General features: G+C 37.5%; 1 protein-coding gene across 2 annotated transcripts in view; it reads right to left on the bottom strand.

Moving 5' to 3' along the window:
* LOC147367281 (contactin-associated protein-like 3) overlaps window positions 1-17006 on the bottom strand; it is a 238176-nt gene that overhangs the window by 74837 nt on the left and 146333 nt on the right. For both annotated transcript variants that reach the window (XM_086414390.1, XM_086414391.1), the window contains exons 10-11: window positions 9735-9906; window positions 1278-1384 (exon numbers count right to left, since the gene is read on the bottom strand). In XM_086414390.1, the coding sequence (XP_086270516.1) occupies window positions 1278-1384; window positions 9735-9906 (279 nt within the window). The remainder of the gene's footprint in view (window positions 1-1277; window positions 1385-9734; window positions 9907-17006) is intronic.

Raw genomic sequence — 17006 nt, 5'->3', positions numbered from 1 at the left:
GGTTTCCCAGATGTCTAGGTCCTTTCAAATAAATAGTTATTCTGGTAAATTCTTACTTGGCACTAGTATAGCAAATTGAGTTGCAGGTAGGACTGCTCTGGCCAAACTTGTTTAGGGCATATTTAAGGCATGAATCATCTCCCTTTGTCTTCCAAGAGACTTGGAGTTCCTCTGCAGAACCCTGGTAGTGGTGGGGACTCAGGGTTCTCACCCCAATGCCTGCCTCCCTGGGATTCACTTCCCAAAATGACAAATTTATGCCAATCCAATTTCTGTCTTTCTCCCATATGTGGAAATAAAATTAAATAATTCACAGGGAAGAGTTCTTAACAATGCAATGTATTCTCCCAGTAGGAGGGACTGAATGCGGTGAGATGAGTGAATTTTCATATCATGCTGTCTCTAAAGACCAAGAGGGAGGGGTGCTATGAGAGAAGGCTTCAGAAGTGTCAGTAATGAAAAGGAAATAAGGAAAACAATAAAACAAAAGCTTCAACCACAGCCAATAATTAGAAAACCAAGGACATTTCAGGGCTTTCTGTCATAAGTTTCTTGTAGATAATGGATTAGTCGTCCATAAAGATTTGTTAGCTTTAAAGATGAAAGACTACTTCAGAAGAGACTGATGTTCCAAACAAAAGAAACACCAATGAGAGGTGATCGAGAGTGTGACATTGGGTAAACAACTTAGCTTCTCAAGTGCAAAACACAGATAATTGGACATTTATCTCCTAGAGTTGTTTCAAGGATTAAAGGAGTTGAAATAAGAGAGCTAGAATTATGCAAATACATGGTAAGTTCCAGTATATTAACCACCACCATCATCACAAAGAACATCAAGATTCCAAAGGGACCCGAGTGTTCACCTGGCTTCTTACTGATATTGAGAAACCCAATCAGGTTAGCTTCCACCCTGCACTGCTGAGATTCTTCCTGCTTAATTTTATACACGTTGTTTATAAAACATGAATTCTAGATTTTATTTTTACCTTTGACTATATTTTATTTTCTTATCCTTATTTTCTTTCACCTATTTTTCCTGTCTTAGGATACATGTATTTCTGTAAGCTGCCTTACCACTCATATGAAATAATGCAAAATAAAAAGTATAAAAGGTAAAAAAAAATTAGATAAATCAGACAAAAATTAATGTCTAAAGTAATTATTTTTGTTTTTGCTTTCTAGCACGGAGTTGCACAGACATGCACATATACACAAAATAATGGAAAGAAAAACAGAGCTACATGGAAATCAGGACAAAGGAGTGCGAGGCTTACAGGAATGGCAGGTGGCGCCCGTGTAACCAGTGTGTGCACAGTCGCAGGAGAAGGTGTTCCAGGACTGGGAACATTCACCCCCATGTTCACAATAGCTGGGCAAACACCTAGGAGAAAGCAGACACAGCACTATTTCTCACATTTGGTGATGATAAATTGTATCTTAAAATGTTGTAATGAAAGATAGATAACAACAGTGAATTGACCAGAAAACTTAATATGGACAACACTTGCTGGGTCTGTCATAGAAATTTCCAAATGTAATATCAATTACAGACTAAAAAATCCATTAGATGCTACCAGCTGTCATGTATTTATGACAGGCAAATTTTCTACACATCTCATTACATCAGAAAACGTGTTTGCTTTTTCACAAATAAGGCAAGATTAATTTCATACATGACTAAGGATATAAATTGCCTGCAGTGGCCACAAATAGCACATTTTCTGTCCTTGCTTCCATGTCCTTGCAGTGCGACCTACAAATACTTCAATCAAAAGGTATAGCTTACTTCTCCATCTTGAATCAGGGTTGGGCGTGTGACCTGCTTGAATCAACGAGGCATTAGCAAACTGACACAGCAGAGGCTAGAAAAGTGCTCGGGCAGTGGGCTTTCTCACTTACTGAGTTTTGAACCCTGAAAGCACAACCACATGGAGAAACCGAGGTTGGTTTATGTGGTCCAGTCACTCTGGTGGGTTCAAAACCATAGGACAAGTGAATGGGAGGATTATAAGTCTCGCAGCTGCCAGCTGAACCCTCAGGCAACCACAGATGCGCAAGAGAGCCCAGCAGCAAATACAGAATTGTGAGATAAACAAACAGCTGCTGTTTGGGGCTAGTAAGTTTTAAAGATAATCCACTGTGCAGCCAAAGCTAGCTGATGTATTATGTATACCACACTGTAATATATTGCCATGTTGACTTAGTACATAAGAAAACATTTTAAAGAGAAGGGAAGAAGGCAGGAAAATGGAGACACTTTTTTTTATCCATGTAGTATCACAGTACCAGGGATTCTGAATGTCATCAACTTTAGTCAGACTGAGAATGCCCTCAGGAATTAGAGAGCACTTGTGACTGAGGGCCTTATTTTTATTTTTCCCCATGTAATTGAATAAACCACAAAATCATTCAGGTAAACCAAATGACCACTTATGTCCCATGGACACTGTTACATCTCACTTATCAAAATCAAAGGTGAGATTTTAATGTTTGTTTATAAGATTAAAATTTTAATTGTAAGAGGTTATTTAATTTTTCATTATCAAAAATAAATGCTATCCTCAAAGTAATAGAAAATTGAATTCAAATATGTATAAAAATATATACAACATAATCAAGTGGAATTTATTGCAAGTATAAAGCCTGCTCCAAAATCTGAAAAAAATAATTTGAAAATTAATTCAACCTATTATACAAATAAGCTAAAGAAGAAAAACTATAAGTAGATGCAGAAAAAGTATTTGACAAACTCTAACACCAATTCATGATAAAAAACAAAACAAAAACAGTAACAACAAAACATCTAGGGAAACTAGTAATAGCAATTTCATCAACTGATTAAAAAAAACCTTTCAAAATCCTAGAGCAATGTCATATTATTGGAGAGAAACAAGATGCTTTCTTCTAAGTGTAGGAGCAAAAATGCTTTCTTCTAAGTGTAAGAGCAAAGCAAAGATTTGCTCTCACCACTCTTATTCAAGCATCATACTGGAAATCTTAGCTAATGTAATCAGACAAAAAACAGAATAAAAGTTATGTAGACTGGGAAGGAAGAAATAAAACTATCTTTGTTCACAGATGACATGATTGTCTATGTAGAAATTCTGAAATAATAAATAAAAAAACTTCTGAAACTAATTAGTGATGAGAGCAAAGGTGCAGGATTATTTCTTATAAATGAACAATGAACTGAAATCTAAAATAAAAAACACAGCACGTACATTGACACCATCAAAAAATAGAATACTTAGATACAAATATAACAAGACATATGCAAGATATATATGAGAAAAACTATAAGATTCTGATGAACAAAAATAATCTAAATAAGTGGGGATATTCCATGTTCATGGAGAGTAAGGTTCAAAATTGTCAAGATTTCAGTTATTCCCAATTTGAATAGAGGCAAAGAATCTTAATCAAAATCACTGCATGTAATTTTATGGATGTCAACAAACTAATTCTAAAATTTATATGTAAAAGTAAAAATTCTAAAATTTATATGTAAAAGTAAAAGAATATTAAAAATGAAAAAGATCAAAGAACTAACATTACCCAACTTCAAGACTTGTTATAAAGCTACAGAAATCAAAGCCATGTGGCACTGGCAAAAGAACAAACAAGACTAATGAAATAGCATAGAAGGTCCAGAGACAGGTTTACACAAATATAATCAACTCATCTTTAACAAAGATCTAAAGGCAATTCACTGAAGAAAGGACAATTTTTTCAATAAATACTGCTAAAATGACTGGGCCTCCACATGCAAAAAAATAATATTATAAACACAGGTTTTACATCTTTCACAACAGTGAACTCAGACTAGATCTCAGAATTTTTAAATGCAAAATGCAAAACAGTTAAGCTCTCAGAATATAACATAGGAGAAAATCTAGGTGACCTTGGTTTGGCAATGACTTTTCAGATACAGTCCACAAAAGAAAAAAATGGTAATTTGTACTTCAGTAAAATTAAAAAAATCTTTTCTATGAATTACACTAAGAGAATGAAAAGATAAGCTATAGACTAATAGGTAGCTTTTGTAAAACAAATATCTAACAAAGATTGGGGTATAAAATACAGGAAGAACTGGAGAAAGAAATGGCAACCCACTACAATATTCTTGTCTTGAAAATCCCATGGGCAGAGAAGGCTGGCAGGCTATACAGTCCATGGGTTTGCAAGAATCTGACATGACAGCAACTGAGCACGCATGCACGCACTTAAAATTCAACAAGAAGAACATAACCAATTAAAAACTTGGGCAAAGGATCTGAATAGACACCTGACTAAAGAAGGTAACAAGACTGCAAATATAAATACAGAAAGATCTCCAGCATCATATGTCAGTAGAGAAATGCAAATTAAAGCAATGAGATAACACTGCAGACCTGTTAGGAAAGCAAAAATCCAAAGCACTGACAACACCAAATATCGGCAGGGATGAGGGCAACAGGAGCTCTCATTCACTGTTGGTGGGAATGCAAAATGACACAGGCACTCTCTAAGGCAGTTTGACAATATTTCACGAAACTCAACATCTTCTTACTACATGACCCAGTAATTGGGCTCCCTGGTATTTACTCAGATGAGCTGAAAACTTCCATACAAAAACCTGCATGTAAATTTTTATAATAACTTTGCTAATTGTGAAAACCTGGAAGGAACCAAGATGTCCTTCAGGTGAATGGATAAACTTGTGGTATATAATATTGTTTAGCACTAAAAACAAATGAGCTGTACAGTCACAAAACAGATGCAAGAGTCTTAAATTCATGTTATTAAATGAAAGGCTATGTGTGTAGCACATGATTCCTACACATGACATCCTGGAATTGGCACAACTATGAAGAGAGTAAAATGATTGGTGATTTCCAGGCCGGAGGTTGGGAAAAGGGAGGGATGATTGAATAGGTGATGCATGTAAGATTTTTAGGGCAGTGAAACCACTGTACATGATACCATAATGGTGCATTTGTAAAACCCCATAGAACTGTCTAACACAAAGAATGAACTATAATGTAAATCAGTGTGTCTGTGAAAGTCACTCAGTCGTGTCCGACTCTGCGACTCCATGGACTATAGGCCATGGAATTCTCCAGGCCAGAATACTGGAGCGGTAGCCTTTCCTTTCTCCAGGGGATCTTCCCAACCCAGGAATCGAACCCAGGTCTCCCACATTGCAGGTGGATTCTTTACCAGCTGGGAAGCCCATGTAAAGCAGGGACTTTGGTTAATAAGAATGTATCAGTATCAGTTCATCAATTCTAATAAGTGTACAACGCTGATGCAAGATGTTAAAAATACATTTTGCTGTGTGTGGGGAGACTGGAAAAAGAGGAGATAGAGGAGAACTCTCTATACTTTCTGCAAGCCTAAAACTGCTCTAAAAAAATGAAGTGTATTAATTAAAAATGTTCATTGTAAGGGACTCAATCAATACAGGCAAGTATATGAAATTTACTCAAAAAAAAAAATGTGTGTGTATGCTTAATTGCTCAGTCATGTCCAACTCTCTGCAACCCCATGGACTGCACCCACCAGGCTTCTCTGCCCATGGGATTTCCCAGGCAAGAATACTGGAGCAGGTTGTCATTTCCTTCTCCAAAATATGTGTGTATAAATTTATAAATAATTTTACATAAATATTGTATTATTTTTCTGTTAGTGCCATAACAAACTACTACAAATTGTACTAAGAACAAGAGAGATTTATAGTAATGAAAGGAACTCTGCTTGGAAGACAGTACAGTGTGAACATGTAGAAATGCACAGAGATCAACATATACCCCCTATTTCATCCCACTCTGCTCCCCTACAGTCACTTATCTGGAAATCAGAAAAGGCAAAGCAAACATCATTAGGAAGAAAGTAGGAAAAACAAAAGATGAAAGGGAACATCTGGCTATTTAATGATTCTTTTCTCCTCTAATACTGTACAAATTATGCACCCAAACACTGAAATTCCAGTAGATGTAACCAAACAACTATTTTGGATTTCTTTGGAAAAGTATAGAAAAAAATCTCAGCTGTCAGTAAGAACTAGAAATAGGCAAACTCATTTTTACTTAAAAAAATAAAAAGATAAATATTAGATTTTTGAAGTATTTCCTGGACATGCTTATTGTTAATTACTGACAAATTTCAGAACCTGTTCATCAACTTTAAGATTGTGAGCTTCAAAATCAGATTATACCAGTGGGATTCACATGTAGAATAAATGGTATCCACATTATTTATCTTTCTGAAGAGGTCTACTAGGTGAATGCATAGGATGGGGCATCCATACCTTAGTGGTTGTTGTTTAAATCGCTAAATTGTGTCTGACTCTTTTGCAACCCCATGGACTGTAGCTTGCCAGGCTCCTCTATCCATGGAATTTTTCAGGCAAGAATATTGGAAATGGGTTGCCATTTCCTTCTCCAGGGGATCTTCCCAAACCCTGGGATCCAATCTGAGTCTCCTGCATTGCAGGCGGATTCTTTACCACTGAGCCACCAGGGAAGCCCTTATCCATAATTTGACAGTCAGCAAATTACAATAACAGTTAAAGAAATGGACAGTCAAGAGCAAAGTCACCAAGTATCTGGAGTGGTGGTATTTCAGATGGTGTTCTGCAGATCCTCTTGAGGCTCAAGAGGTGGCCTGACCCAGGCATGGCCCATCCCCTTTGCCCCTCATTTGAACAAAGCAGCTTCTTGGCCTTTTTTTTTTTTGATAAGTTGAAACTCTCTAAAATCTCGCTTAAATAGATTCCATACTTTTTAATAGGATGAAGATGACTCTTCTATGATAAAGAATATTACAGGGTTATCTAAAATTGTTTGGGTATAAGATTCTTTCAAAAACAAAATGTTTGAGTTTGTGGTAATTAATTTTCTTTTAAATGTATTATTTATTAAAAAAAACCAAGATGTATGTTTCACAATTTTGCATTTAGCATCTAGAAGGTTAATGTTAGATCAAAAGCAGTGGAACTGGAAAAAGTGACCCCATCAACACAGTCCATGGTTGCGGATGGCAAATACTTAAGCCTAAGAGGAACCTGAAAAGGGCTATGTAGCCTGAGTCATACCACATGAAATCCTAATGGCCAAAACCCAAAGAGTGTAAGACACGATCTCTCCTCACTGCTATCCTTACCCCACAGCCTCGTCCCAAAGGACAGGGAGCTCTTTCCTGTAAAGTGACATCAGAGCCACAGGAAGGCAGAGTGTCATGAGCACAAGTCTTTGTGTGGCTCAGGAAGGTTTTCTAAGTACCCCTTAGATTTCAAACATCTTTGCAGTATTTGCAGTGTGAGGAGGAATGCCGCTATGAATTATTAATTCCTGTGCCTGATGGATAGAAGTTATAAAACTAGCTGCATTTTAATAATAAAGCTCAGCTTCACTTGAGCACATTAGGACTTGCTCGGGGCAGGCAGACCCACGGGCTAGGCGGATGGCCGGGCACAGTGCACAGTGCCCAAAGACAGCCCAGGCGTGGGTGTCTGCTTTGCTGAGCTTTTAAGTGAATCTATTTCATGGTACATTGGACATGCAGTTAGTAGGTATGGACTAAAGGGCTGAGAAAAATGAACATTTTTGGTAATAAGAAGAATGGAGAATAAGGACATGTCTTTAGATATTGAGCCATAAAAAATTACAATTAGTGACTATATAGGCCATCCAAAGTGCCAACAGCTATTTTTATACCCACTTATAGAGGAACCTGAATTTTATAGAAGATAGCTTAACACTACAGAAGTCTCCATAGATTACTACATATATCTGAAAATCTTCTTAAAATGTGATGTGGAAAATGTTTCTATTTTCTATTTTGGTCACACACACATAGATATGTTTTTTTGCTTATTTATTTTTGGACAAGAAATTTTTATGCACAAAGGGACCAACATTATGTGAGAAAAATATTGTGATTGCAACATATGCTGGGATGGAATTCTCCAGGCACTAAAATAACTTTCTTTGAGCTTCCTGACTGAAGTGACAACCCTGCTACTGCCTGTGAACTTGGTCTCTCACCCTCTTGCCCTACTAAGTCATTCCCATGGGTGAGGGCAGCACTCTACGTGCAAAAGAACATTTCTAACCGTCTCCCAAGACTCAAGATTCCAGAGATGACTGCAATTAAAACTTACAGATGATGCTATAGTTTCTATACGAATTTTTTTTTATAATCTGAAAATTAGTATTGAGAGTTTTGTCTAAATTATTTAAATCATCTTTTCCACTACAAATGAATAGAATGTGAACATACGGCCATAAGCATTTGCATTAAAGCATCAAGTTCTTGTGAGTCAGTATTTTACATACTGGGAATTTGTGATCTTCTCATACATTGCTAAATTGCGCTGTAACTTGTGGTTAATTGGGAATGACAGGGAATTTCAATTAGTGTTAAATTTGGGTTAGATTTACTCCACAACGGACTCTGTGCAGTGTGAACTTTTGAAAAGTGCCCTACGTGTGGATGTGTGGGGATGTCTGGGGTGTGTACATTTGTTCAACACAAACTTAATGCACCGCTATTGCAGAGAAGTCAGACATACTAGGCACAGAAAAAAGGTGCATGTGTGATGATTAAGCCATCCCTTTTAGCCAAAATTACTTACAAGTCTGATAGTATGGCTAACAAATAACTTTGGTAAAGTTGTAATGCTTAGAAATTTTAATATGTTATTGTTTTAAAGCTTTGCCTTTCTAATCTTCTCCAGAAAAGTGGAGTACTTTGCTCAATATGTGGCAACTGAATACTCTCCACTGTGCTGTGTTTACCACATCACTGCTGCTGCTGCTGCTGCTAAGTCACTTCAGTCGTGTCCGACCCCATAGACAGCAGCCCACCAGGCTCCCCTGTCCCTGGGATTCTCCAGGCAAGAACACTGGAGTGGGTTGCCATTGCCTTCTCCAATGTATGAAAGTGAAAAGTGAAAGGGAAGTCGCTCAGTCGTGTCCATCACTAGAAATCCCTAAAGCTTCAACTTTTATCAAAGAGTTACTTTTCATTTTTCCTATAGAATAGAGAATGTAAGGTGAATGCAGCTAACCACACAGAATTTTTATTTCTGGGTCCTCCATGATCTCTTTAGAATATTCTAATCTGTTCTTTGAAGTGTTAGAAATTTCTAAAGTATATAGTCATCAATAATTATAACAGCATCAATAGTATTCTGTATGAATTCAGTAGCCTGGAGGCATATACAAGGAAAATTCATGACAGTGTGTATTCTAAAGAAGTATCATTGGAAAGAAATGATTACTTAAAGTTTCTCGTTTTTGTTTTCTGTATAAATATAATTTTCCCCTATGGAATGGAATATTGGGAATGGAGAAAGGGCAAGAAGATGCTCTCTTTCACCAGCTTATTTGTTTCTAATCTACTATCAAAAATTGAAAACAGCAGGGGGTGGGATGAACTGAGAGACTAGCATTGAAACATACACATTACCATATATAAAATATTAAGAGGTAGCCAGTGGGAATTTGCCATATGATGCAGGGAACTCAAGCTGGTGCTCAGTGACAACCTAGAGGGGTGGGATGGGGTGGGGGAAGGAGGGAGGTTCAAGAGGGACGGGACACATGTATACTTACGGCTGGTTCACATTGTTGTATGGCAGAAACCAACACAACATTGTAAAACAAATACCGCCCAATTAAACATTAAAACAAACAAGCAAACAAAAAACACCCTGAAAACAGGCATGCTGAGGTGAGATTGCCTACCTATCTGTGAGGCCACAGGTGTCTATCTGGAGGTCACGGAAACTCCCTAGCGCCCCCTGCTGTATGGATATGGGATCCACTGCTTCGTCGCCAATGGAAATGAGCCTCAGGCAGCCCTGAAATCCACCCAGGGAATTAGTACATCCAGGGTGAGAACTGTTGTCAGGACAGCCTGAATGAACACGGAGACAGAGGAGAAAAAAACAGTTATGAAAAAATATTGTACAGTATTTCTCATTAGCAAAAATTGTTACCTCCATTTGCTAGTAGACACCTGAAGCAAGAAAAGCTATGGCAAACCTAGACAGCATATCAAAAAGCAGACACATCACTTTGCCAGCAAAGGTCCATTTAGTCAAAGCTACGGTTTGTGCAGTAGTCATGTACAGATGTGAGAGTTGGACCATAAAAAAGGCCAAGAGCCGAAGGACTGGTGCTTTCCAATTGTGCTGGAGAAGACTCTTGAGCGTTCCTTGGACAGACAGCAAGAAGATCAAACCAGTCAATCCTAGAGGAAATCAACCCTGAATATTCATTGGAAGGACTGACGCTGAAGCACCCATACTTAGACCACTTGATTTGAAGAGCTGACTTATTGGAAAAGATCCTGATTCTGGGAAAGATTGAGGGCAAGAACAGAGGGGGACAACAGAGGATGAGATGGTTGGATGGTATCACCGACTCAATGTACATGAGTTTGAGCAAACTCTGGGAGATAGTGAAGGACAGGGAAGCCTGGCATGCTGGAATCCATGGGTTCCCAAAGAGTCGGACACAATTTAGTTACTGAAAAACATAATTTGAGAAGGGCACATCACCCATGGATAGGGTGGTGGAGAGCTGACAAGAACAAAATGTGTTGGTATTGGTAAACTGTAAAAATAATGACTAAAGCCAGGCTTAAAGAGAGATGAGAGGAAGGGAAGATGTGAAATCTGACAAATAGAGTTACTTCACTTTTAATTTAACCAGTCTGATTTCTTTTTTGAAAGTACATTTAAGACATCACTCCTTTTAGTATGATGTTAAACTAGATGAACTAAAGGCATGTGAGAGCAGAATCAGAAAAAAAATTATAGGCATAAGAGGACTTAATAAATTTCAAATGCTTAAAAATAATCTTAAATTGAGAATTGACCTGGATACCCTCCATTCATCTAAATATTGTTAAATATCCACATGTGTGAATTCACAGGCATATTTTTAAACACTTCTGATAATAGCTGGTCTAATAGTAATTTATACTTACTTTTATTTTTTTAATTAGGCATTTTAGTCAAATATATTTCAACATGAATAGACAAACAAATTAACAATATCTCATAACTATATAGCATTGTGAATAATGGAGAAAACAAGCAACACAATGTTCTATGGAAAAAAGAAATGACCTTTGATTAATTTCAATAATAAGAGTAAAATTTACAAGTTCTGTTACAGACATTAATTGGTATGCTGTACAGTTACCAACCATAATTCCTACAGAGTAGTTCTGTTTTATCCTCCTGGGTCTCCCAAGAGATAAAGTTCTTAGAATGATTATGAACAAGGACAAGACTTTAAAATCAAAATCAAAGCAAGTGGGGGCCAGAGCCACCTTTGTTTCCACTTGTAAGGCCAGCAGGGTTTAGAGTGTCCTCTCACCCTCCCCTAAATTGTCTCCTAAAGAAATCACAGGTTCTTAGATTTGCCTACTGCAAGACTGACAATGTAGGAGAGGATGGGGAAAGTTAGGCTAAGAGGATGCTGTCACCGTGAAATGCTTCTGAAAAAGGCAACAATTTGGAGAAACCTGCTGTACAGAGTCCAGATCACATTACTCCCCTCTGCTCAAGACTGAGGCCCTCCCTAGGAACAGCTGGGCTGCAGGGAGCTACTCTCATAAGGCTGTGTCTGTCCTGAGGAGCCACAGTGCCCGAGAATGCAATGGAGTGATGCAACACAGTGGCTGCACACCATTTTTTCAACTGGGACCTCCTTAAAGTGCATGCCTGCTTCAGAGAACCCTTGGGGTCTTCAGAGGCTTCTTCTGCAACTGCATTGCAGTTCAACTTGTCTCTCTGCCCATCACAGTTACTCTTTCAACCTTCCAGGTGCTGTTTCAAAGAATTACCCCTACTAACCCACCCACACGCGAAACTCCCATGCAGAGGCAGCTTCCTACGGAATGAAAGCTACAACTCTACATGGGAAAAAAGCTCAAAGTGTTTAACTGAATTGAACACTTTATTTTCATCTGCAAATATGAAACAAGGACAATATTCTAAATGATTAACATTGTAATAATTCCCAAAAATTGTCAAGCAAATTTTATGCTTGACATGAAATTTACCTATTTTATTTATGCTTTGCCTTACAATGTTTCATTTATATCACTTATAGAACTATTTTAACTATTCTGCTTTGTATTTTCCAATAATTTTAATATTCAGAAATTCTTATGTTAATATTTACAGTTTGGGGTTATTTTATAAGATTCTTATTTTTTAAATCAAAAGGAATAAGTATTTTGTAAAGTAAAGATTTTGTTCATTGTACTTATGTGTTTTTCATTCATCTCTCTTTGTACTTGTGTCTTGAAATTGCTGGTGTACTTTCAAAGAGCAAGAACTGAAGACAGAGCCTCTTCTTGTTCCTGCATAATGGATGCTAGCTTTCTGCCTAAGAATTTTCATAAAATACACAGAGTTTTTCTATACTTTTCTTTCAGTGATTGGGGCTTTAATGGTTTGTATTTCTGACAAATAGAATTCAAAACAAACCGAGGACTGCATCAGGTTGAAATCATGAAAGGCACAATGAAACCTCAGAAATTAACTTCAAAGGGACTTTGACGTTTCCATTTTAACTTTATATCATAAAGAACTGTTTAACTCTGCAGCTTTCCTTTACCATTTTCTTGTCTTATGTGAAAACACACACATTTTCATTTATAAGAGAATTTCTGAAGGATTGGATATATTTGGAAGAAACTTGGTGTATCTTTATATGTTATATGCTGTGCTGTGTGCTGTGCTAAGTTGCTTCAGTCATGTCCAACTCTTTGCGACCCCATGGACCATAGCCTGCCAGGATCCTCTGTCTGTGGGATTCTCCAGGCAAGAATACTGGAGTGGGCTGCCAAGAATCGAACTCATGTCTCTTACAACTCCTGCACTGGCAGACAGGTTCTTTACTGCTAAGCCACCTAGGAAGCCCTTGTATCATCTAGGTGACTTTTACTTACTGCACTTAGTAACTAAGAATGTTAGGATAAAACATAGGAAACATGAAGTCAGTAAATCATTTTGTGGAATCCCTGTTAATCCTTTTCTGTTTTCTTCCTTTTCTCCAGATCGCCATCCTCAAACTCATCCAGAACACATCACAGTATCTAACTATACCTGTTAGGACAAAGAAAAACCATATCCAGTTAGTCACAAGGAGAAGGAAAGGTCAAACCAATGAGTGTTCTATTCTCCAACTATGATATAAAAGTCAAGAAGTAAGGGTACCACAGCCCAAGAGAAGCTCGGGGCAGGAGACATTTTTCCATACAGATGGTTGCCCCACAGCCCTAGTGGGCCATTCATCAGTGACCTGATTTGGGATGGACAGTGAAGTGGACAATGAGTAGTTACTGCTAAATTAATGAAAGATATCCATCACAATTGAGGGACTCAGAAGTTTAAGTACCTCTGAGGATGACAGATAAATTGTCATTTATGTCAATACACCAGAATGGGTCCTCAGATGAAACTTCATTAGACTTGTCATAGGCTCACTGGCCTGCTAACATTTCACAGAAGGACACTCAGGGGATTTTGAACATAACTTAATATTCCCCAACTCTGTAGTGCAAGTATGCTATTGAGCAGTACAAAGATTCAATAGAAAGGAATTTATTAAAGCTTTACTTTCCACTGCCCCTAATAGCGGGCACCAAAAATTTATGTACAGTGGACTATTAGTGAAACTGCTGTTAGAGGAAAATTACAAAAAAAAGTTCAGACTAAGAAAAGGCAAAAAGGAAAAAGGGATAGCTTGTGACTTCCCTGGTGGTCTAGTGATTAAAAATTTGCCTTCCAGTGCAGGGGATGTGGGGTCGATCACTGGCCAGAGAACTAAGATCCCACACGCAGCAGGGCAACTAAGCCTGTGTGCCACAGCTAGAGAAAGTCTGGATGCCTCGACAGAGACCCAGCACAGCCCTGAAAAGACACCCAGGAGGGTGTATAAAATTTTCAAAAGTGATACCTAGATCACAGAGTTCTGATGGGACTTTTAGAAATATTGTTATTTTATAGATGACCCTTTTTACTGTAAGATAGTGTGCTCTGAGATTGCCAGGACAAGATGGAATAGAGATTTTCAGGTGGCCAGAGAGCCTTGGTTTAGGCTGTGGTCCTGCAATAATCACTGAAATCACCTCTTTCATTGCTGAAGTGTCCTGAAATTATATGGTCACCCTAAGGAGGAGAGCTGGCTAAAACTCAACATCCCAAAAACTAAGATCATGGCATCTGGTCCCATCACTTAATAGTAAATAGATGGAGAAAAACTGGAAACAGTGACAGATTTTATTAATTTTATTTTCTTGGGTTCCAAAATCACTGTGGACAGTGACTGCGAAATTAAAAGATGCTTGCTGCTTGGAAGAAAAGCTATGACAAACCAATATAGTGTATTAAGAGACATCACTTTGCCGACAAAGGTCCATATAGTTAAAGCTATGATTTTTCCAGTAGTCATATATGGATGTGAGAGTTGGACCATAAAGAAGTCTGAGCCCCAAAGAATTGATGCCTTTAAATTGTAGTGCAGGAGAAGACTCTTGAGAGTCCCTTGGATAGCAGGAGACCAAACTGGTCAATCCTAAAGGAAATCAACCCTGAATATTCATTGGAAAGACTCACGTTGAAGTTCCAATACTCTGACCACCTGATACCAAGAGCCAACTGATTAGAAAAGACCCCGATCCAGGGAAAGATTGAGGGCAGGGAAAGAAGGGGACAATAGAGGACAGGATGGTTGGATGGCATCACCAAATCAATGGACATGAGTCTGAGCAAGCTCTAGGACATAATGGAGGACAGGGAAGCCTAGCATGTTGCAGTCCAAGAGGTCGCAAAGAGTCGGACATGACTTAGCAACTGAACAACACAAAAAATGTGGATGTTTGGCTGAAACCTACACAATACTGTAAAGCAATTATCCTTCAGTTAAAAAAAAAAAAAAAAGAAACTGTAATAGCAAGCCATACTAGTCTGCTTTCATGGGGAAGCATCACAACAAAATTCAACTGACCATATAATGATAATTGGAAACTTGCAGTTGACTGTCCATCAGGAAAAACAGTAATGGGAAGGAAACCTGGTCAAGTAGTATTTCAGAACAGGGAGTATTGTTTTCCTTGAAAAGTCAAATATCATTAGCTGGTTTTCACCTAGATGACCCAGGAACACTGACTTTATTAGTCCCAATATTGCTACAGAGCATAGACTGGATGAACTTCACTTCTTTGTCAACATCATACATATTCTGGTACTTACAGACACTGAGCAAGAAGGTAAGTAAACAGATACTGACAGAAGCTACCCTTTGGACATTAGAGTTTTCAGGAGTGGAGCTCAAGCTGTAGCTGACCTACCCTACTTTACCCAGAACAGCATTGGAAAGTCCAACATATCATGGAGACAAATATGGAAACCTTGAGCAAAGGTTCTACATGTGCATAAAAATTGTGAATATAATAAATCTACTGAGAATCAGAACTCCATGCTCATTGGTCCTAGACCTGCCTCTCCTGGTTTTCCTTGAGTAAAAATAGTATCTATCTTTTTATTTAACATCAGTAAATTAGTCCATTTTGGTTTTACTTGTTTGTTTTAATCTGGAAAAGGCTTTACTTGAATTTTTAAAATAGTATATATTCTTTCTCTAGGAAAAAAGATGCTGTTATGTTGGTGTAAGATATACAGTTGACTGGCTTCATTTGAATCAGTGTCTGAAACTGTTCTGTAGGAGTCAACTAGATATTTATAGCTATGCTTATAGAGGCTACTCTAAATTTATACACTAGTTAGGAAGAAAGTGCTGTGATTACAAGTCCTATTTTTGCCACACAGTGCCAACACAGAATTACATTAGAAAAATAGGAAAGTTGTAATGAAGAAAAGTCATTATGCCATCTCGTGGGATGTTTAAACTTTGCAATTCCACTCGTCTTAGGAACACTGTTTCTTCTTGGAAACCATATTAACAAGACAGTTCTCTGTATATCAACACAATTTTATGAAAATACATAAGAAAGGCTTATTACATCTTTTTCAACACATTTCCTCTAGCTCTCTAGGATCCTTAAATAGATAGTAATGAAGCCAAAGGCCAGGTGTATGTGCACAACCAGTGTGACAACTGTGGGTTCTTGAGCATTCGTTCATCTTAACCATTGGAGCATGCCACTAAAACCCCAGTACTGAATGTTGTTTCACTAAATTAACTGTACTTCTTAGGAGTCAGATAGTTTATGCATAAGGAAAAACTTAAAAATCACTGGCAAGATGTCTCTTAGCAGCTACACTGATATTTACAGCATTTTTAAAATAAAAATGGGCACAATCAAAACGTCCATCAACATAAAATGGTAAAATGGAAGAGTAAAATATGGTACAATATGCATCAAAAAGCCACACATCCATGAAAATTAATTAAATTCAGCTATTCGCAGCCACACGGCTGGATTTCAAAAACGAATGTAGAACAGAAAAAGCAAGTCACAGAAGAATGAACGCAGGTTTATCCTCTTCAAAAAAGTTAAAAACGAGGCAACACAAGACAATTTATTGTTTAAAGTTATCTACATAGATGATAGATTATTAAAAAAGCAATATACAAAGACTGGCTTTAAAAAAGCAGAGTAATACTTAACTAGGGGAATTAAAGTCTAGAGGAGCAACAGAAGCCTCAAGTGTTGTAGTGGCTAATTTTGTAGACAAGAGGATGCACCCATATATATTCTTTTTATGAAATATTATAGTCTTTTTAAAGTGTGTGCATATGATCTATTTCACAGTAACAACTGACTCATGTTGCATCAGTATGTAAATATTTATGGAAAGTACCTACTCTCAAGTAGCCATGCATTCTGAGAATGCAGTATGTTCCATACAAAAGATGATTTGAGAAGTATTTTTCTTTCACTTTTTAATACAAAATGTTAAAGGTATTTTATTTTGTGTCATTAAACAGTAGACACAGATTGTTCTTTCTGTATCTGTCAGTGCTTCAAAA

This window comes from Bos grunniens, chromosome 8, assembly GCF_055505025.1.
Source record: "Bos grunniens cultivar Pamir isolate PY7600 chromosome 8, Bosgru_T2T1.0, whole genome shotgun sequence".
Lineage (NCBI taxonomy): Eukaryota > Metazoa > Chordata > Mammalia > Artiodactyla > Bovidae > Bos > Bos grunniens.
Note: the sequence above shows the minus strand (reverse complement) of the source record. Positions and strands in the feature narration are given on the sequence as shown.